Genomic DNA, 22967 nt, shown 5'->3' with positions numbered 1-22967 from the left:
AAACATTTATGGTCACTTTTTATGAAAGAAACCATGATTATAAATCCTTAAATAGTGATAGCTGGCATTTATCAAGTTAGCCAGCTAGCTTAGTTAGCTTCTGCTTATCTGGCAACTGTTAGCTATCTACCTACTAAGACAGCTAGGTAAAGACTAACATACAAATGGAATTTTATAAATACGTACCATTTCCCCAGTGCTCCCCTACTTTCTTACTAACAGACAATCCTACCTGCAATTGGACTGAAGACAGAACAGCAACACATTTCTGACCTGAAATTGTGGCACTCTGTCTAGGTGTGTTCAGACAGCATGTAAAGTGCACGATTTTGACCGCTTGACTGTTTGTAGTAATTCATGTAAGCTAAGCTATCAAGCCTCTGACTGAGCTCAACAGAAAGTTTGGTTCTTTCTGTGATTTCCCTCTCGCTTTCTGTGAGGACACACAGTAACACTGTGTCAGGCTGAGGCAAGCAGAGATGTTGAGAGAGACACAGTGAGCAGGTGTCCAAGAAGAGCACACAGAGCAGGAAATAAGAGCGCAAATGAGTAAAACTGAGTGAGAGGTTATTACAGTCCCCTTATATGGATAATAGCAAACACACAGATGCATTCACTGAGCCCAGATTAGATCTGTGTTTGCGCAAATGAAATTATTCTTTGTGTAATTATTTGTCAACAAAATATAAATTGGATATGCTGCTTGCAAAAAAAAAGGATTCTGTCCTATTGGACGCTCAGTATTGAGGCGTACTTCATGACAACGTCATACTTACTGTACCTATTCACCTTCCTCTCTAAATCCAGTGAGCTTTGCAAGTGTGTTTCAGTCTCTTGCATAAAGGGAACAGTACACTCAGGGTGTGAGGGAACAAGTGTCTGTGTTAAACTCCAGTCCCAGCAGAACTGACAGTCAGCATTAGTCTGAAGCTCAGAGCCAAGAAACCAGTCCCCAGCAGGTCACCCAGAGCTGTGAGGTAAGGAATGGAGAAGTTGTCTGGATCCAGTCCCCTTCGCCACAGCCATCGCACCATCAGGCTGGCCACGTACAGCAAAATCACCACCTGGATAATGACAGTGGTTGGATAAGTTTCAAATGAGAGTATTTGTAAACTGTAAACTTCCGTAACATGTAGACTCAACCAATGATGTCTTGTAAAAGTACAAGGCAGCATGAGCGACAACGTTTTTACTGGTTTATCTGACCTGAAGCAGAGCCACAGACAGGTAGCAGATGATGAAGGTGGGCGTCAAGGCAGTATGGCCTCCCTGCAGGAGGTGGATGGCGTACAGGAAGAGGAGGTGACCCGGGACTACCAGAAGGACCAGAACTCTGGCTGATTTGGAGTTCACATCTACATTAAGATAACATGAAAATCAACAAGCTGTGTGAACTAGTATGTCTAGTATCAGCACTAAAAATATGTTCTTGCGTTTCCTAGAAGCTTCAGAGTTGCTAGTTTCTGTTTAGGGGCACTGTGTATAGCATTGTTATTCATGAATGTCTTTATTTTTAAATGAATTGTGATCCACTTGTAAACAAGTATGAAAACTATGGTAGAACATGATAAGATTGGATTTTGGTTTTATTAAATTAACTTTTCCCATAAACTCACTTTCTTTGTGGTACCAATAAGACTTGTAACACTTGACAACCGGGGAAATACACTTATTTATGATGGCATATTAGGACCCCTTTAGAAAAAAAAAAAAGCCATGGGAGGGGGTCATATTCCAAATACAAAACTGAAATGGTAAATTCTTAGAAAACATCACATGAGAATTGTCTTAGAATATTATCACTAAGAGCAACTCTTTGGACTATAAAGCTTTGTGAATACAGTCCATGGCTCTTAAGAGGGCTCTTTGTAAAATTCAGAGCATACGATTTGTCTGTACCATAGACTGTATATCCACCTTAGTCCTAACCCCCATGATACCTTGCATGACTTATGGGCATGACTTTCGGCCCCGAACTGGAACCAACGTTTTCGTCATACAGTATGGGCAGCAACCTATCCCTCTCTGTACGTAAGCAGTGAAAACTGCACCACTGGTTACAAGAACAATCCCTTTTTGTCATGGCTGCATGTTCAACACTGTTGGTGAAGCAACAAATTTAGCTTACTCTGGTCGTTAGTAACGTTACAGACGTGGTTGGTGCAACAGGTACCAGAGCTGTGAAAGGACAAATGAGGCCCCTTTTCCACTGCACAAAAAACCTGCTAACAACACTAACATTTGGCTTTTTCATGTAATAGGAAAGGCTACAATTGGCATTCACACGTGGGTCAAATGACTCTGCAGTATTCATGGAATTAAGTGTCTCCTGCTCTGATTGGCACTGATTAAAGCACAACACCAAAGTGAACGTGTTAATTTCACCCCCCATTAACAAATAAGATGCAATGAAGCGTATAAAATACCATCCATCTCTGCCCAAGCAGCGCTCAAACATCAATCCAATTTACTCTGCAACGAATTTGAGAGGGAGACTGAATAAGTAAGAGAAATATATAACCACCGTTAAGTTGATTGACAGCTGTGTGTGCCAACTGGTATGCTCACTATCAATGGTGCTGCTTGCAGTTGCTTAGATGGGTGAATGGATAGGAACTCAATACTCGTGGAGATCTGTGCAGACTCCAAGTGGTGTCACCAGTGCAAGATGGCAGTGGCGGTATTCGGGATATTTTCGCTACATATATGTACAATGTGGGTAAGTGGAGATGCATCGTCTATCTTTATATACAGTCTATGGTCTGGACACGGTTCTTAACATGGAGGTGGCTGAGTCAGAACTGAATCCCAGGAATTCTATTAGTTTTTGAAGTATATAGGTTAGAGCAAAACTATGCCACTATGGAGCATTAAGGAACCACGTTCTGATTTAATTTGGTTTCTTATTTTACACTTAATATTACTAATTTTCTGATGTGCAAAGTCTAATACCTATGCAGTTACCATTTTGAGGTCCACAACAATCCTGTTTGATGTGTTATGTGTCATTCATTGTTCTTCAAATAGGCTAGTTGTCTTTTTCCACAAAAGGAAAAATATACAACTTTAATTTGAAGGAGTACATTGACTATAAGGAACCAAACATTTATTGGGAATGAGCCTGCTCATGTTTAAAAATACAACACAGAGACCTCCAATTATTTTCCATTATTTTCAAAGAGAGGGAACCAGAGATTGTATCAGGGTGGCCTTGGCCTCCCCCTTGGTGGCACCACTGTTTTATGGGAGCAAGTTTGCTTATGTTTGCTGCTGGAAACATGGCTGGAAACAAAATAATTAGAGGGGTTCACACAGTGTTGCCAACTATCAACAATGGATAGCTGCATTTCATATGTAGTCATTCGATTCATTAATATAAGATACTGATTTATGTAGCTTTAATAATACTGTCACATGTAACATAGTAATTAATTCTTGATTCATAATTTCCAGTGAAGGGCTACACCTGGACACTGCACTTTTAAATCATGTATGCTTTTCCTGTATCTGACCTGAGGAGCAGAGAGCAGCACAAGGTCCAGGACACTTCACACTCATTGTAGATGGAAGAGCTCCAGGAACACTCCAGTAGTGGAGGTAGGTGGACATCCTGCTGGCCTGGATAGCCACCAGATTTCCCCCAACGCCTGCATAGACATGGAAAGTTTAGCACTGATCAGTTCCATAATAAACATTTCATAAAACTAAGGGAAATACAAGTGCATTTCCAGATTGGACTGAACTGGAAGGCAGCGATGTTTTGTTGTCTGGGACAAAAAAAAAGTTCCAGCTAATAAAAATGTTTTTCATTTTGCTTCTACATTGTGTTTTATTATTTGCCAGTGTGTCATCTCATTGCCAAACAAGAAGCTGAGCAGTCACTGTAGAGAGTAAACACTCTTGGAAAAATGATACACTGTCCAAACAGTTATTTTGCCTGAAATCTATTCAGTAGTTGTCCCTAATCACATGCACCCAGGGGACTTTTTCTCTGAAGGCTTGGAATAGGCAGTGTGGATGCTGTGCCATATTCATTGTAGCACTGCTCTCCGCTCAGGCTGAGTTCATTAGGAGTAGAACAAAACCTCTTGGCTTGCAGAGCAATGGAGCACATGGATCATTTACACAAAACAGGAGAAGTGTTTCTGGCAGTGGTGGAATCTAACCACGTACATTTACTCAAGTACTGTACTAAAGTGTAAATCTGAAGTACTTGTACTTTACTTGAGTATTTCCATTGTCTGTCACTCTATACTTCTGTTCCACTACAGTTCAGAGGGAAATATTTAACAGTTTACCCCACTGAATTTAACTAACTTGATTATTAACATTTTATATTTACAAAAAAACCCACCAACAACATATTATATGTTTATATACAATAATTCACCCAGTATAAAGTATCTAAAACTGGCTCCACACTGATGCACTACAACACTAAAATGCTACATGTATTTGTAAGTGATAAGAACTGCATAACAGAATATAATCTGATAATATAATACCCTCAAAGAAGCCATACTCCATAATGAGTACTCTGCGTTAAGAATTTGCTGGAGCAAAACATTAAATTCAGGACTTTCACTTGTAAGGGAGTATTTTTAGACTGTGGTATCTCTACTTTTACTTCAGTAAAGAACTGAATACTTCACCCACCACTGGTTTCTGGTCAACAGGCCAAAAGGGAAGAGTGTTGAATTGGAATGCAAATGCACTTCCTGTACCGTGGTGGTAATACATGCAGGAGTCTTTGGTAGCACTGAGGCTGGCAGAGATGCTGCGTAAACAGGAGCCAGTGAATGCATAGTTGGCATTCTGATCAGGCTTGTGGTTTATGTAAAGACCATTGTTATTGCTCTCTACTTAGTATGCTGCTTTGTGGGAAACAAACTTCTGTCAGTGAAGATGTGGCCCTAAACGCCTCTCTGAGGTTCCTTTGACGGGGGAGGAGACTGCTCAACTTCAGCAGCACTTTAATACCTCATGATTGATTAATGGCTCAGATTTGAGGTCCTTTTAAATAGTAATGGAATTAGCTGTTGGGTGTCTGCATGCTCTGACAATTTCCACATTACTACAGTTGACATTATTGATAATAATGAAGCCAATTATTAAGCTTGAATATCATTCTTCAAAGATCAGGACTGTTGAAACACTATAACCCCAAATCCCAGCTCTGCTTACTCCTTTAGGAAAACATGTCAGTGTTAATTTCTTTGCTTAGAGCATGTGGAGGGAATGTCACAAATTATTTCAGCTTTAACTGTAAGGATTGTATCCACAATAAAATGTATTTCAGGCAAAATTAATTAAAGTTATCATCCTACTTTAATCATGCAGAGCCTCTAAAAATAAGGATCTTGTCTGAGAAGGTGTCAACTGTGTATGTACCAAGTCTCCTGCTGCTGCTGCCATCATTAGTCATTAGTCATACTTCTACTGTTATTATACACATATGATTATTGTCACACATGTATACTGCCAGATATTAATACATACTTTCAACATATTGTACCACAGTAGCCAGAACTATAACTATAATATTATTACTTTCAATAATGTTGTTGTAAGCTACTGTCATTACCTGCATCTCTCTCTCTGTCTCTCTCTCTCTCTCTCATTGTGTCATACGGATTACTGTTAATTTATTATGCTGATCTGTTCTGTACGACATCTATTTCACGTCTGTCCGTCCTGGAAGAGGGATCCCTCCTCAGTTGCTCTTCCTGAGGTTTCTACCGTTTTTTTTTCCCCATTAAAGGTTTTTTTTTTGGGGAGTTTTTCCTTAACCGCTGCGAGGGTCATAAGGACAGAGGGATGTTGTATGCTATAAAGCCCTGTGAGGCAAATTGTGATTTGTGATATTGGGCTTTATAAATAAAGTTGAAATTGAATTGAATTGAAAATAACTCAGTGTTGACTTTTGGTTTCACACGGGACACAAACAGTGGTCTCCTGGGTCAAAGTCCTGTGTTTGTTTTTTCCTTTGCTCCTGTCATGATTAGTACGGCCATTAGAGGTCGCTGTCTAACATTAACATAAATACAGGCCTTAAAATCTGCTTGTACAAACAATATTTGTGATCGTATTTTATTCAATGTCATTTCATGCAGTGGTGAAAGAGGTACATAGGTTATTAGCTTTTCATAAGAAATATAGTAATATCACAATGTAAAAATACTATTACAAGTAAAAGTCATGTATTCAAAATAGCATCCAACTAACAAAAGTATTATCTGAAAAATATACTTAAAGTATCTTAAAGTAAAAGTAACCCTGCTCGTGTTATATATTATTTATTTGGTGCAGCTAGTGCACTTAAGAATAATCAGCATTCTAATGTTGTAGCTGGTTGAGATGCTAATGCTTAGTGCTTACTACAGTGTTATGACGTTTAACAGTCAATAGGCATGCATCACATTTTTTTGAAGATACCATGTTTTGTATGTAGAATCTTGCAAACCTATTGTCCACCCACACCCATGTTTTTATTGTTGTTGTCTAATAAGAGCTGTGCTTGACTGTCATCTTTTGTTGATTTTGAAGCACCTGTTGAGGTGGGGCAACAAACACAGTTATCATTCTCCTTACTACACAGAGTTTGGTGAAATCATATAATTTCCTGTGTGTATTCCATCGCATAGCTCCTTCCAACTTTACCTATAACCAATTTACACCCACACAGGTGTACATTATGCAAAGCCTTTATTTGCGAAGTATTCAGTAATGATAGCTACTGTATCATATAAATGTACTGACTTTCCTCTAATACCACCAACAGGTCTATGTTTTCACTTATCCTGTTGAACATCTCAACATTTACATAAAGCTGGTGCTGATACCTTTTATTTAAAAAAATAACTTTTTTTAATATTTGCTGTAACTGTCATTGTTTCACAGTACTTAATGACACAGATAATGTGTGAAAAAAATCATACTCCTCTGCCTACTCTGTGGCCTCACCACATGTGAGTGAAAACAACCAATTAGTGTCGAGAAGTCTCCAACACAGTTGTCAATCGTGTCAATCAGTCAAACTGTCAAACTAGGCAGTGCTGATCAAATATAATCAAGATTCTGCATTGCATTGACTGTTTCTCATGTCTAATGTTTTCAGAAAGATATGTCAGCTGTAAATTGAGAAAGTTTTTCCTGCATGTCAGGGTCATGGCAGGTCACAGACCAAAGCGGACCTTGATGCTGTTTCTTCTTCATGATTTTAAACAACAATTTTAGGCCCTCCACTGAATGATTTGTACATGTGTATAAAGAATAAACACATGCTTTATAACCCACTGTAAAAAAATTGTTTCTGTCACTCTTTGTCATCAGTCATTCCTAAACTAATTATACTGCAGTTATTGATGCTCCATAAGAAATGACAAAATAATAATTGTTAAAACATACAGAATAAAACTTCAGCAATGTCTTTATATCTGCTTTTAAATACACTATAGTGTGTTATAAAGTATTTATGAAGTGTTTATGTACTTATGCACTGCTTTTACATGATTAATAGAGGGGTTAAAGTCAAGTGTTCAGATGAGTTCTTCTTCAACTCACCATTGATGACTGGAGTAAACACTGCCATGCCTTCAAAGTTTGGATTGCTCACTGTCTTATCCAGAATCAGTCCACCAATACTGGGAAGAAGACAACACACAGGCTGAGTCTGAGTGGAACACCTTTTAAAAATATTTCCCTCAGTTTTATGATTCATTTAAATGTCAGAGACACATATTTTTATAGTTACAAAAAAAATGTAATGATAATAAAAGTCCTGAAGTGACTGGACCCTCTGGTAGAAAGAGTGTCACAGGTCAGCTCACCTGCTGATGGACATGGCCAGAATGACTGGTTGCCAGCCTGACTTCAGGACCTCGCTGATTGGTGGAGAGCGACGGGCAATAATGACCCACCCTGGGATTAGGAGCAGGAAGAAGCCACACACAGCAGGAGGCAGATACCACATGTCTAGAGAGCAACATGGCAGAGTATATATGTGTTAACATTTTAAAAGGGATCAAACAAGACATAAAGAAGTCTGACCATGACAAAAATGATTGCTTCTGTCTGTTGGCAGACTTTTGCTAAAATCAAAGGTGGACTACACTGCCCTCATATGGCTAAAATACTCCTTTATCACCACAATACTGTTGCTATGCAGTTGTGTGATTTTTTGATTATCCTTTGCTCTTCTCTGCTTTAAAGACCCTTTTCAAACTAGTGTCCATACACGTCACTGCTACAGAAAATCAGTGTACAGAAAGTGACTCATGGAGGGTTTCTTAATGTAATGTGTGAGCTCTGACCTCTGTAACAGAACAAGAGGCTGCTGACACCAGCAAGCAGAGACAAAGTGATGAGGTCTCCCAGGCTGGCAGCAATTGGTGTGGCCACATTATCTGGGTTGATGCCCACTTTCCTGGATCCAATAATCACTGCCACCATCACCACACCTGATGAAGTGCAAGATGGAGACTTGTCAAAGAAGTTAAACAACACTCTAAGCTCTACTGTCCTGTAGAGCTCCTGTTGTACACTGTGTATTTATTACACTGTTAGCCATTATTCCTCTGCAGCAGTATGTGCCTTTGTCTGACCTAGAGACAACGCAGCGATGAAAGCAGTGGTGACGCTGCTGGCACAGAGGACAGCAGCCTGGATGACATCCACCCTTCCCTTGGTCAGACCTCCGAGAACCACCGCTGCAACAGCTGCCAGGAAGCCAACTACTGTGGCCTGGACCTGGGCATGAAAGAGAGAGCAGAGGACCATGAGTCTTTTTGATCAATCCATAGTGTATATCTCATTGTAGGCCTATCTGTTTATTCTTCAAGTGGCCAAAAACATTTAGAGGAAGATGAAGATGATGAAAGAGAGGTGTGGAAAATAGAGAAGCAGAAAAAATGCAGTGCAAGACACAACTGTATAGAATCCCAAAGTGTTCGATACATGAAAACTACATAGGTAATCAATCAAAATCAGCAAACTGTCAAAAAACTGAAGATATTTTCAATAATTTTCCATTCCATCATGAATTTTCATAATAGCAGAATCTTATTGGAAACCATGACATAGGCCTATTTATATCAAAATGCCTTTTTTCAAAGGGCTATGTTTATCTAAAAATGGAATGTTTCATAATTTCAAGTTTTATTTCATAATGTCGTTAAACACAGTATATAGACAGAGTAACTTAACCTATTCAGCTTTTAAGTATCATGCTGCATTCATGCACTGCTTCACAATGGAAAGCAGTGCTAACTTTGTAGTCAAACCAGATACATAGCCTAAATTAACTACCTGTGAGGGTTACGCATTGGCAGTGGTTTGTGCGTAAATGAAACCAAACAAACAAACAGTGTATGGCACCTATTAAATAGCTGTAAAAATGGCATGTATTAATATTGAATTTATGTAAATGTAACTGCCTGTGGGGTTGCATTTGCAGCCATTTTGACAGATTTGTTGTTCTTTTCAACAAGTGCTTGATCATGTCTGCTCTAAAGTGCTATAAACAATGTAACTTGAATGCAGCATTAGTTTAACAAGACTGGATGCTAGATAGCTAGCTGGCTAACTTGCCATGACAGTGTAAGACCTTAGATTATCACTTAGCATTTAAAATGAAGAGACAGTGTTAGCAGTGTCAGCTAGTAGTAGCACCCGTTGCTTAGAGCGAACACAGAGAAAGTGTCTGTGCTTTTCACAGAGTTGTTTGTCTTTCTCTGTGGAACATTTTCTCCATTCAAACATTTTCCAGGTAACTTTGAGTTAGGCAGCTGCTGCCATCTGTCTCTTCATTGTGATACTGAGTAACACCAACTCACAGCCTAGCTAACTGGCCTGTTAGCTAGCTAGGTAGGTAGCAATTACAGCCTTGTTAAGCTAGCATTAAGATGTTAGTTTCTGTGTCTGTGTACTGTGTTTATTCACGATAGAAGCCAGTTAGTTGATGCAACATTACTTTGACATAGTTGTTGTTCTATAAGCTAACAGGTATATGCTAGCTTAAGAGGCAGGAGGCATGTGATTGGCTGAGATTACTGTCATTAAAAGTGTCATAGAGTACTCTAGAAATGAGTCCTAAAACCCAGAAATAGTTCGCATTTCAGCACTCCTTTTTCCCTGGTCTTGATGGCAAGACTTTCACATTTTGTTCTACTACATAAAAATTGTAAGTAGCCTAAATACCTCAGTCGAGACTTTTGAAGCTTTCATGCATCTTAAAAAAGGCAGTTGCTAACAAATTGCTAAATGGGACTACAGAACATCATCACGCTGAGTATGGCTTTACACTGTGCTGTGCGGGTGACATTTAGTCATGCTACCATGGTGTAGTTTGTTTATAGACTATTGTTAGCTTTTTACTTCTGGCGACTGCATTTAGACTTCAGTAATCATAAAACTGCTATTCATATGTGGTGATTATCTTGCAGAACAAAACTTTTAAATACCATAATATTTTGTTTGCCACAGAGCTTATTTTCCACAATAATAATTAAAAATCCAATGGAAAAATACCAAAGGCTGTTTGTCAAGGGAACCAAGGCGATGCTAACTAACGCATTAGCCTACAGGAAAACGCCATCCCTAAGGCACTCTACTAAGAAATAAAAAAGGACATTATGAGATGTGACTGGCAGGCTAACATTACACCCACACACTGACAGGGCATTTAAACTCAAAGATAATGTTATCACACAGAATCTCAGAAGGAGAGCAGTAAAAAAAAAACTACTTGATCTTAGCTTACCTCTACTCCTTGATAGTCTTTCTTTTTCTAATTCAAAATTAAAACTATTCACAAGACAGAGACTAACTTAACCTATCAAATTCTTTATTCTGTTTCTCTGAACTTTTTTCCCAGTTTAAGCAGTGAACCTGCTAGTTCAGGTAAACTTCTTTAACTCACTACGCACTTTGTCTGTACTCACACACACCTCATATGAGCTTTTCTCAACCCTGCACAGCTACGCCACACCTGTCTGCATGTGACTGCAAATACTCTATTTTCTAAGTCTTAGGGTTCGTGTCACACATTTCTCTATAGTGCAGTGCAACTGATCATTAGCGCTTCACTCAACACCATCATGTTAATTTGTTATTTCAGGGGTAGTGTTAATGTGGCATATGTGTGCATAAGCCTTAAAGTGTGGCGTAGGTTTGGCGCTAACGATCATGTTAATGTGTCACCGAAATGAAACACATCACCTACACAACATTTGCATTACGCCCGTGTAACCATTGTAAGCCTATGGGAGTTATAGGCTTAATGTTAGATATTGGTCAGATCACACATGTCTTGTCAGGTGCTAGTGAGGCGTTTAAAGTACTGATGCAGATGAGTTACACACACACAGGCATGCACATAAAAATCATATACTGTGCTACTCTGCTCACTTCACCATTGAGTTGTAAGGTCAGCTAATAATTTACAGAGAAATATGAATGACAATTTGGGATTGGTAATAGATTTGGATGAGCTATAGTTATGATATACTTTCTTCTCCGCTTTCTCTTTAAATTTATCTGTCACTCATAACATTTATTGTTTCAAACTTGAAACTTAGAACCAAACTTGAAAATTGATTTAGGCTAATAAAAACATAATGATCACATCATAAATAACTAATTATGGCTTTTATTTCTGTCTACACTGTCAGGACTCAGCTGTCTTGAAATATATCTACTTGATAGCACCAATTAATTCTGTGAACATCACACTGATGAACTGCTATCATTTGATGTAAGGTCAAATATGAGATCTAATATGGTTCCCTTTACTTTTTTCCATGTCTCTGGCTCTGTAAGACTTGAGTTCTTTGCTGCACCCACAGAACATATGAGGTCATTCCCAAAAAATATCGACAAACACTACTGATTTAAAAACTCACAAGTTATTGGTGAAATGTCTCAAACGTAAAACACAGAATATTTTCACCTTGCTGCATGTACAATTCATAGTTGCCTAACAAAAAGTTACAGCAGGCAATAGCAGTTTCAGCCCAATTTGTTAATTTTATGATCCAATATCTTATAGCTACCATTTGGAAACCATCTCCTATTGTTATCGTGTATGTTTAATTGGCTGAGATGCATTAGTGAAGTAAGAGAAGAATCTTATCACACCAGCAAAGCTTCTTGGAATTAAATTGTCTTGAAGCCAGCACAATGATGGAGTGTGTTATTAATAGGATGGAGAGTGTGTGGCGGAGCAGTGTGTCACCTGAATGAGAGCCAGATTACAGAACACCAACCTCCACTGCTGCTGAGCATCATCCATCAGCCCCGTGTTGGCCTGTGGATGGAGTCACATTTCTCACTCACATGGTATTGGGAATGGCTTTAAAGTTGTTTTCAAGTGTCACTGTGCAAATTTAATTAGCACTACATGTTAACATCATGTCAGAGTTACGCTGACAAATGCTTTGATTGGTCAACAGTGTGCATAGCTAATGAGTAAATATCACTCAGGCTGTAGTCAGGAGGTTACTCGCTGAGTGACTGATAATTAGACTAATTATTATCGATGGATGCTGATGTCACGGCACTTGCTCCCTAAAGCATATTTCTCTGTGTAGCCTGTGGAAGTGGATTCAATACTTGCTGATGTTAGGATGCTGGTAGACAGAATGGTAGCATTACATCTATAAGGACAAGTCACAAACTTAAAAGTACATCATAGGCTAACAAATACCTGTTACATATGCACACAATTAACCATCCAAGGAAGCTGATGCCAAATGTTTGTGCCAAATTTCCTACTAAAAACAAACTAAAATGTATTTAATATTATACTTCAGGCTGTTCTCATGCAATGTACGTATACCTACGAAAAGTAATGCACCAGAATTCTATAACCCACTTAATCATGACCCAGTAATTCGTATAACCAACAAAATCATAAAGGCTGTGATCACGTGACAAATGTGCTGACAGGAGTAAAGGCGCAAGTAGCATAAAGTGTGAAATTCTGCGTAAGGAGGAAGATTAGGGTTGTGGATGGGTCAAACAAACATATGACTTTACCCCAGAAGACCTGGGTTCGTGTCCTGTACAAAACCAAGTGAACTTTTCACTTTTTTTAAGGTATGTTGTCAAGTATGTAACTTTCATTATGTACGTAACCTGACAATGCCCAACCAATGTGTTTTTTCCTAAATTTAATGTACATAACTGTAATTTCCAAAACCTAACCTACCATAAAACTCCTAATCCAAATTAAACACCCAGTCCCTTTTATTAGCCTGGTGTAGCTACCCATTTTCACAAATAAAGGCCTGTCTCAATTAGAAGCCCAGTCTGGTTGCCAAGCAGTTATTTGTAAAGAAGTTCTTTGGATGTATAAAACCGGACTGTTGACTACCCACTTGAGCTCACATTAGTTAGCTGTTTAGATAGCACGTACAAATATAAATGTTTAAACTTAAATAATATGGAGATTCTACAAATCGTTAGCTTGGTTGATTTAATTTTACTGAAACCATGAGCACCAGAGAAGACCCAAAGTCCCTCAGAGTTACCAGCATGACGAAAAAACAAGAAGTGACTTTCTTCTTCTGAAGCTGTCATACAGTAAAGTCAGAATATGTCCATTCCCCAAATACCCAGTAAGTTACTTGTATACCTTTAGTCTGTAAAGTTACACCAATCAAAAGAATCAAAAGTGTTTTTCATTAAAATTAATCTAAGTTATAAATATTGTTTGAACAGGATAAAAGTGGTGTGTGCCATAAAACAATAGTCTTAACATACCTAATTGATGTTGATGAAACCTAATTTTGATACATATATTCATACTGGTTGAAATAAACAATTTGATTGTATTTCCCATCTTTGCTGAGCAGCAGTTTTGTGTGAGGAATTGAAGACCTGTCCCATATTGACGCCTGTCCTAAATATAAGCCTGTTGAGTTCAGTAATTTAAGCAAATAATAGCCCAGGCTACTAATTGAAGTTTTACTAATTGAAGTTTTAGGGTATGTAACTTAACAATGAATACATGACGATGCCCAACCATGATTCTTTTCAGAAACACAATCTACGTAACATCACAGGTAAGAGCCCTAATTCGTTGGCCACTAGTTCGATCAATATCATACTAACCATTGTATGAGGATACCTTGTATAGCTGTGCACATTTTAATCAGTTGTCATCATCTCTTTCTGTGTGCGGGTGAGTGTGTTCTATATGTGAGTGAGTTTGTTTCCACTTACTGCTGTTGACAGTCTGGATGCCAAAGTCATCTCAAGATTGCCCTTCAGCCCCACCAGGGCTGGCACCAAGATAAAAACCTCTGAGACCTCCTTGAATACCTCCCAGTGCTGAAAAACACCACAGTGGTCTTTATGCATTTTCAGTTGCCAACAAGTTCATCAAACACAGCCCATTGTTCACATACATCACAGTGAAATACACTGCAAGAAATTTTGTTCTTTTACCAGACATTGTGCTTAGAATTTTGAATTAGTATTTTTATTTTAAACCTTTTAAGGCCACTTGGAGACATGTTGTGAACACATTGTCACATTTTAAGTTGAAGTGGTGAGCTTGTTACACATCCAGCAGTCACAGAGCAACATGAACATCCATTTAGATGCTGTTTCTGGTGATGAATATAAGTCAGATATTTACTTTTTTCTTTTTTTTAGCTCTGCTTATGGTCTCTATCAACTTATGAGGGATATATGTGGCTCCAAGTGTGCTCCACTATATTCACCAGCTGCTTCACCAGCTGCTGTCGTCTCTAACTGTGCTGTTTGGTACTGAGCATAAAGTGGGTTTTTAGAGCTTTATATTCTGATAGCAGCTGCCTGCTGCATTTGAAAATCAGTGGTAACAGTGAACCAAAACAAAACACTTATTTAGCCAGACAGCTAAACAATGAAACTCTGTTTTAATTGAAAGCCAGGGGTAGCTGCAGATTCAGGTGATAATTTTTGTAGAGTTATCACTACAAGCAATACTTTTCACATTGTTTTTACATTAACATTTGATAGAAATAGAGATCATAGTTGATGTAAATAAATTTTAATAACCTGCCAATGGAGATTGATTTTTAAGTACACTGCAAGTGTCATTGAAACATATCACAATGACCCTTCAAACATTTGCCAGTAGTAAATGACCTCCTAAGGCCTTCGTCAAGGCCCTGAATACCTAATTCCTCCATCAGCTTCTAACACTAAGTGATGTGCCACAGTTAAAGTGGTCTTGATTATTTCACAAGGTTTTTCTGTGTGTGCAGTTTTGTCTGTGCACTTCTCATTGGTTTTAAGTGAGTGGGACTCCCCTGCAAAAGAGCATTGTTTGTTTCTAGGATAGTGACGACATGACTCACACTTTTCTGCCTTACTCTGCCTCTGATTGGCTTACCCTGACATTCTTACCCTAACCTTAACCAGTCTCACTGCTCTTGTCTAAACCTAACCAATCCAACCAACAGAGGCAACAAGAACTAGCCAATTAGTGGCAAGTTAGCTAATGTTAACTGAGTTTGTTAAACTCAGCTTATGTTAGCTATGTGTGTTAACCCCATAGATACATGATGGCACCTATTCATTTTGGTGGAGTTGCTTGTCTGGCACATACGGCAATACGTTTTTAGCTTCCAGGTTTACTTCTGCGGCCCTTTGAACATGCGCAGTAGTGTTTCTCCTGCTAGCCCTGCCCGTAAGTTCCCACTCGACTCATAGAGTTTACAAGGTGACAACGGCATCGATTTTCAAGTTTTTCCTGACTTGAGTAAAGTTAAACCATTAAACCTCCATGGATCAAAAATTCATAACAATGTTATTATTGAACTTGTTTGCAGTTCAAGGTGTCCTATCAGCAGTTTTACAGATGTCTCTTTTATAAATGTGGTTTATGGAGAGAAATGCTTTTGAGCAGCCGCCATACTGCAAATGGCCACTTGGAAAAAGTGGAAGCAAGGCTGAGCTGCTTTTCTGAAGACCACAGTGTTAACGTAAGATGAGATGCTACCTGAGATAAACTGGGAGAGGGCTGTGAGGAGTGGGAGAGCTATGGGGGCAGCCATGGATGAATTAGGAGACCTGGATAAAGCATTGGCGGCAGGGCCCCGTTCATTCCTGTGACACTTGCTCAGTTGCACATGAAGTCAGAATGGTTCAACTGCCATGTATAAAATGCTTCTGTATTGTGCGGCCCATAGAGCAGGTGCACTAGAGACTTACAGCAGCCACGCAGAACCAAGTGCAGCTGAGCGTCTAACTTATGCCAGCTGCATGGCTAACTTACTGTTTAGTGCCCTGCTAACTTGAATGGGGATAAATAATTTAACCTTGTGGCTCTTCGAGACTTTCAAAAGGTTACTGGACTGAATGGATCAAATCCTTAAAGTGAAATGAGTCACTTCGCGGGAGTTATGCCACTTAAAAAAATGTATCTACTGATTTACAGACTTCTCTTTCCCAATGTAAGTCAATGGGATAAGTCTTTTTTGGCTGCAGGGCACCTCATGACAGAGCCCTAAAATTCTTTTTTTTTTTTACATTTTTTTATTGTCTACTTTTTTGCTGACAGCATGAATAATGTTGAGAAAAAAGGAGGCTTAGAGACATTAAGGGCCTACTATTTATGTTATTAGGCTACATATAGAAGATGCCAATAATAAAGTTAAACATGCTCCAAATGCCTAATCATGTTTCCACCTCTCAGGTGCAGCAGAGAATTTAGACATTCTGAATTGTCTGAGTGTTGATTGATTTGATAAGTGCCTGTATTTCCATGTCCCATCTCCCATGAAACTTGATCTTTCAGCTCTTTATGATTCCACTGGCAGCTGGCTGCCCTGCTGCATAATTCAGGGTGTCAGTCATGTCATGCTGCTGGTGAGGTATTTACAAGAGGTTAAACAGGGAGAGAGGTTTTAGTTGGCATTGTTCTATCTGACTAGGTTTCTGATACTACTGTCTGCCTGGCTGTGTCCTGTTGTTTGCCTGCGCAAGTACTGTAGCCTATCAGTCATGTCTTCTCTAAAGGCCAGATATTATCAGACATGTACATTCTTCTGTATCATACTTTTTAGCCAAAGGTTGCTTGAAAGATTGCCTAATGGTCCCTTAAAATAAAAAGGACAGCTCAATGGATAGAAACCCTCAATTTTTGTAAACAGCGTTTTCTGATTTCTTTTGCAATTCTAAAGTGCATTTTGTGTTATTCGCAAGAATTCTGTTAGAACTGTTAGATGATAAAGTCATTACTTATAACATTCCTCCTTTGTCTAACTGTCTGCCTTCCAGCATTCTCGGAACCCATCGGCCGTATTCGGTGTCTGACTTCCGGCAGACGGCGATACAGCCTCTGAGGGCAGACCCCCGATTTTTTGGCATTCCGGTTTGATTTGGGCGGAGGAAGTGAATTTCCGTTTCCGACTTACGTTTATATATAAGTAAGTATGCTGAACCATTGCGATGGATTCAGAGTTTGCAGTGATGCCAATTATGTTCCGCCCCGTTAGTTCACCGCACGGACCGTTTATCCTGGCAACAACTGCAGACAGCTCAAATGTGATTGGTCAATATCACGCGGACGACAAACAGCCTACAACTGGAAACCAGGGCTCTTCCGCTCTTCTTCCAGAGGCAAGATCTCCGGGGTTTGCCTACAGACTCTACATTCACTGTATGTAGAGTCTTTATATAGAGACTGGCCTTCCAGCAACTCAGTACTACTGTACCTGAATGCTAAATGAAACAGTGAACCTATAGACAACAGTGGTAATCATGAGTAGTCATAAAACATACAGCCACACCTGTCATATTCATAGTAGGTGTTTAGAATCAAATGTATCCATCTAATTATGAGGGGTGTCACAAACAACATGACAGTTGTAATTGACAAGAAGGGCAGTCAAAGATTGCAGATCAGGCCAAATGCCCTATCCTACAGTGTTGAAGGTACAGGATATGACATGTAATGACAGCAGAGAATGAAGCTGCACTAGTGGTTATGTTCCTGCCTAGCTAATCACCACAGCTCTACATTGCACACGACTTGTGCTGAGTGTGTGCAAAATGGTGCTAATATGGCGGTGCTAATACTACATGATAACATTGTGGCAGGACCCATGGGATGGCCGTTTTTAGCACAGCACTGCTTGCCGCACTGCACTGCTAAATGCCACCATTTCCATTCAGCCACCTCCATGTTTGCTTGTGACATTTGAGGTTAGAGCTGTGTGCATTGCAAGTTTACCCAAAGTGAAACATAATTCATGTATCTGCTGAATCCACCATAGATATTTTATTTGGACCACTGGCTTTATAATACAAACTAGCTTGCTGTTTGCAGATTACGTACCAACTAACAAAACAGATCCATGCAGCACATCTTTACAGCTAGCTGACTAACCGGGAACTGCTCATTGGTCCGACAGCCCATTGTTCCGACCATATTAAACCCATTGTTCCAAAGTCTGTTCCGAAATCATCATGATGCTCTGTGGTTAAGGTCTGGTTAAGTTTAGGCACAAAAACCACTTGGTTAGGGTTAGGAAAAGATCATGGTGTGGGTTAAAATGAAAAAGAAAGTAACAAACACATAAGCTGTGAGCCTGCTTCGCCTCAAGCCTTTCCCAGCTGACCCAGAGCCGGTCACGGCGCACGATCAAGGCAGAAATACGCCCGCTGGGAGCCGTTCAGCACCGCGGACCGTCGGACTAATGGGATGTTGGACCAATGACATGGACCCGACTAACCTTAGCTTAGGTTACAGTTAGCTAGTTGGCGACCCCTGCCTTGCATTGCCCTTGGCTGGTAGAAGGCAGTTGTTAGTTTTACACCTCTGCGTTGCACTGTTACATCATTTATTGTTGGCTGGCTAAATCAGTATATTTAGTTAGTAATGGATCACATAAACTGGAGAAGTAGTTTGGCAAGCTAACGCTAGATCTGGCATTTGTTACTTTGTAATGCAAGCAGATGAAGTTATTTGGAAAGCAGCCCTGGGGGTCTGGATGATATTTAATAATAATCCACTCAAGGTACTATTTTGCTGCATTAGCTAGGTAGCAATTCATTTGCGTTAGCAAGCAAGCTAATGTTAGCTAGCATTAGCCAGCTAAACCCACAATTTCACCACGTTTCACATTTTTAATGTTTCCTTCAGGATTTTTTTCAGCACAAGGGGCACTGAATTATGATATGGATCGATGAATAATCAGACCACAAATGAGACAAGAATTAAGACAAGACAATACATTGCCAGGGGTAGAGTGGACGACAGCTCTGGAGACAGACTGAACACATCAGCCAGCACTAGTTGAATTTGAGTTGCTACAGCCCTAAACGAATGTCTCCAGGCCTCTGGTACAAAACGTGCCTAATGGAAACACGGCATGTGTTATATCACAATGCACCTATTGGCAATAAAAAAGATAGATGTAAAATAGAGGCTTCACATTTATTAAATCACTTAATAATTTATCACTCTATATTTCATTTCACATGGATCTATTTTTGCCCCTCTGTTTTTCACTTCTCATGCATTTTCATCACCTCTATTTTTATCAGTCAGTTTTTCTTACTTCCATACTTCTCATAGTCTTGCATGACTCAAAAAACTGATGTCAGTACAATCTTACACACACAGACACACTTTGGAGCACTTTTTTTTTCCATACTTGCACTACATCCATGACTATCCCAGCCGCCACCAATCCCAGGCCGGACACCAGGTATGGCAGTAGGATCTGGGTTGCGATTATCCATGAGCTCTCTGGCAGTAAGCCGTGGGCCGTACGGGTCAATTTGCACCTGAAGCCCCTTAGCTTCTTCCTTTCAAAACACAGCTCCAGAGCAAGATGGGTCACCACCATGGCTGATCTCTGTTAACCCATCCCTGCCTGTTATAGTGTTGGTAGGGAAAGACCCCTCGTCTGCACCACAAAAATCAACTCCCAAGCTTTTTTTTTTTGCAGAACCAGTCAAGCTGATTTGAGAAGGATGTAATGATCCATTTTGACAGAGAGAACAATAATGATGCAAAGAAGAAGATATCCTTTTTTTGACTGTTCCAAAGTTGTCTTCACCTCACCCCCGGCTCTTCAAAAGTCACAGCTGATGGTTCTTTGCTGAAAACTGGTTTCCTTAAAGTTGATTTTCAAATAAATGTGACAAAGATGGATCAACAGGCTTGTTTTGCCCCTCACCTGTCACTCCAGCACTGGTAGGGCAGGAACACAAAGTACTTTTGCAAATGGTGGACTAGGTGGAGGAAGCTGCTTTCATCCACTTGTATGGAGCACACACATATTAAGACATGCACACACACATGGGTCCACTTGACAGCAGATCTGTGAGGCCTCTTCTGACACTCTGCTACTGACAGACCTCCACACACACATGCACACATACACACACGCTCACTACAGCCACACACTAACACTCTCTCTCCTCATGCCTCACTCTTCAGCAGCCGGGAGGCCGAGGTGGAACGCTGGAAGCCTGGTCTCTCACGGGGCCTGAAGAGGGTCCAGGTCCTGTGGGACAAGGACATCCAGAAGGCCAGCAGCTTCTTCTCAGCCCTCCTGTGCTGTCGCTCCTTCTCATCCCTCTCCCTCCACACCTCCTTCTCTTTCTCCTCGGCGCTGAGCTGATGCCCAGTGTGAGCTTGACCACTCTGATGCCCCTTCCTCATTTTGATCAGGGGAGCGCAGGGATGTCCGTCCAGGCTGCAAGCTGAGTGAAGAGACACTGATGGACAGTGTGATGTCAAAGGTTTGTCTGAAGAGACACGGAGACTGTCGTGTTGTTGCCAGGGCTTCCCTCTGATTCCAGACGGACAGATGAGTCGTGACGGCGCTCTGTGGTGGAGGGAGGGACGAGACGGAGGACAGTGTGTGTGTGTGTGTGTGTGTGTGTGTGTGTGTGTGTGAGGGGGGGTGATGCTATAGATGTCTGTATAAGCAAGGTGACCAGGCTGTACTCTTCTGTCTTCAGCTTTCCTCTTTCTTCTGGTTTCTTTTGAGATCAGTTTAGACTGAGGATACTGCAGCTGTGCTCTCCCCCTCTTTGATAGCTCCTCCTTCCCCTGCTCTCGATGTCCTCACTATAAGTAGGTGACGCACTCTGAGCAGCAGCAGGTGCTGTACCTGTCACCAACACGTGGTGCTGCTGCTGCGTGGAAAGGACACAGTTTATCCTCCTTGATTGGAGGAACCACACAGGCTGCCACAAAATGTCATCTGCTGGGCTTCCTCGGTCTGTCAGACTTTATTACATCATTCGTCTGTTTGTGTCTTTCTGTCAGTTTGCCAGGGCCTGGCACTGAGATAAAAATCAATAAACTCTATATACACCTAAACTGCTATTTAGTTGTGAAAGAAAGACAGAATTAAAATAAGAAATTTTTTGGCCTCTCCTTACTCCTTACTCATTTGTTCACACTACATAAGCAGAATACTCAGTAAGACAATGTCCTCACACACACACAAACACACATGCAAGGACAGTGACTCAGCTGAAAAGTGTCCTTGAGACATGGCTTGGAATGGGTGCTCTCTCTACAGCTCCCCCTTCTGACTTCTGACTGTAACTGTGAAGCAACAGCTGTGAAAGACTGTATCTGGAGATTTATGGTATTTGTACACATGAATAATGGAGTCAAACCACTCACATACAGACACTGCACTCAGGCCACCACAGTTAGCAAGGCAACTTATAACAGCTTTTTCTTATTCCTGAATCTGTTGTACTATTCTCATAATGGCTGTATTGGCCTATGTCCAAATACAGTAGCAGCTACAGCTTCTGTCAACACGTCTCAATGTCAGTGATGATTCACTGCAGCTCAGCCTGACTAAGTGTTGAATTAGACATTACAAAAAAGGAAGTGATTCCATTCTTTGCCTTCAGACCTTATTTTTCATCAGACATTATAGAGCCCCAAAGTGTTAAATATTAAATCAATAATTATAAAAAGAACAGTCATATGACTACATTGTGTAAAATCTATAAATTAAATAAATATTTAAAAACTCTACTCATTGTAAAATGTTATTTCATCATTTTTATTTTCAAAGAAAATACAATTTGAAAATGCCCTTATTCGAAAAATCTGTTTTTATTTGACAATGGCATCTCCACACCACTTTTTATTTCATAATGTCACTTTTCATGTCTGATAGAGTGCTGCAGGGAGGACAGGTTTTGGTGGCCAATGTGAAAGTGCCACTGTGATTCCCTCATCAAAAATCTAATGGAATTTTTCCCACTGGAGCCTATCCCAGCTGACATGGGGTGAGAGGCAGGGTACATCCTGGGCAGGTCACCAGACTATCACAGGGCTGACACATAGAGACAGACAACCATTCACACTCACATTCACACCTACGGACAATTTAGAGTCACCAATTAACCTTTGGACTGTGGGAGGAAGCCGGAGTACCCAGAGAAAACCCACGCTGATACAGGGAGAGCATGCAAACCATGTTCAAACCAGGAACCTTCTTGCTGTGAGGCGACAGTGCTAACCACTACTCCACTGTGCTGCCCCACAGACCTTATTTCAGGCATCTAACCAAAAACCCGTTCAAAAAAAAACTACTGACTTCAAGACAAGGGAACTAAAGCTAAAATGCTAACTCATTTTCAGGTTTTAGCACTCGTCTCTGCCCCACTCTGTGTTAGCTGGTTCATTTCCTCAGCTGGATTTTAAAAGCATCCAACTGCAAACCTTATGTCTGGGGACCGAGGTCTGAGAGCCAATTGGAAGAGAGATGTTACTTCCTTTTCTGCCACAAAAGTAAAGCTACTTATACAGTAAATTTAACTCCTTTTTTTCTCATAATAAATCTGGTAAAATTAAATTATAATAAAAAGACAGCTAAGCTACCAAAACTGATGTGGCTCATATCTGATGTTTCTCAGACAAACAACTCCGTGAAGATAGCTAGGAACTAGCTACCACTGCTAACACTGTCTCTTCACTTTGATGC

The 22967-nt window shown here is 40.2% G+C and overlaps 1 protein-coding gene across 1 annotated transcript; it reads right to left on the bottom strand.

Moving 5' to 3' along the window:
- Positions 1-884: 884 nt before the first annotated feature.
- LOC117257418 (solute carrier family 41 member 1-like) lies at positions 885-21429 on the bottom strand. The gene is made up of 10 exons (XM_033627598.2): positions 19653-21429; positions 14224-14331; positions 12233-12304; positions 8604-8748; positions 8313-8459; positions 7830-7974; positions 7564-7643; positions 3513-3647; positions 1207-1355; positions 885-1064 (listed from the first exon to the last, which is right to left on the bottom strand). Exons 1-10 carry the CDS (start codon positions 19845-19847, stop codon positions 885-887), a joined length of 1356 nt encoding a protein of 451 aa, XP_033483489.1. The 5' UTR covers positions 19848-21429.
- Positions 21430-22967: the final 1538 nt, after the last annotated feature.

Source organism: Epinephelus lanceolatus, chromosome 1, assembly GCF_041903045.1.
Source record: "Epinephelus lanceolatus isolate andai-2023 chromosome 1, ASM4190304v1, whole genome shotgun sequence".
Classification (NCBI taxonomy): Eukaryota; Metazoa; Chordata; class Actinopteri; order Perciformes; family Serranidae; genus Epinephelus; species Epinephelus lanceolatus.
Note: the sequence above shows the minus strand (reverse complement) of the source record. Positions and strands in the feature narration are given on the sequence as shown.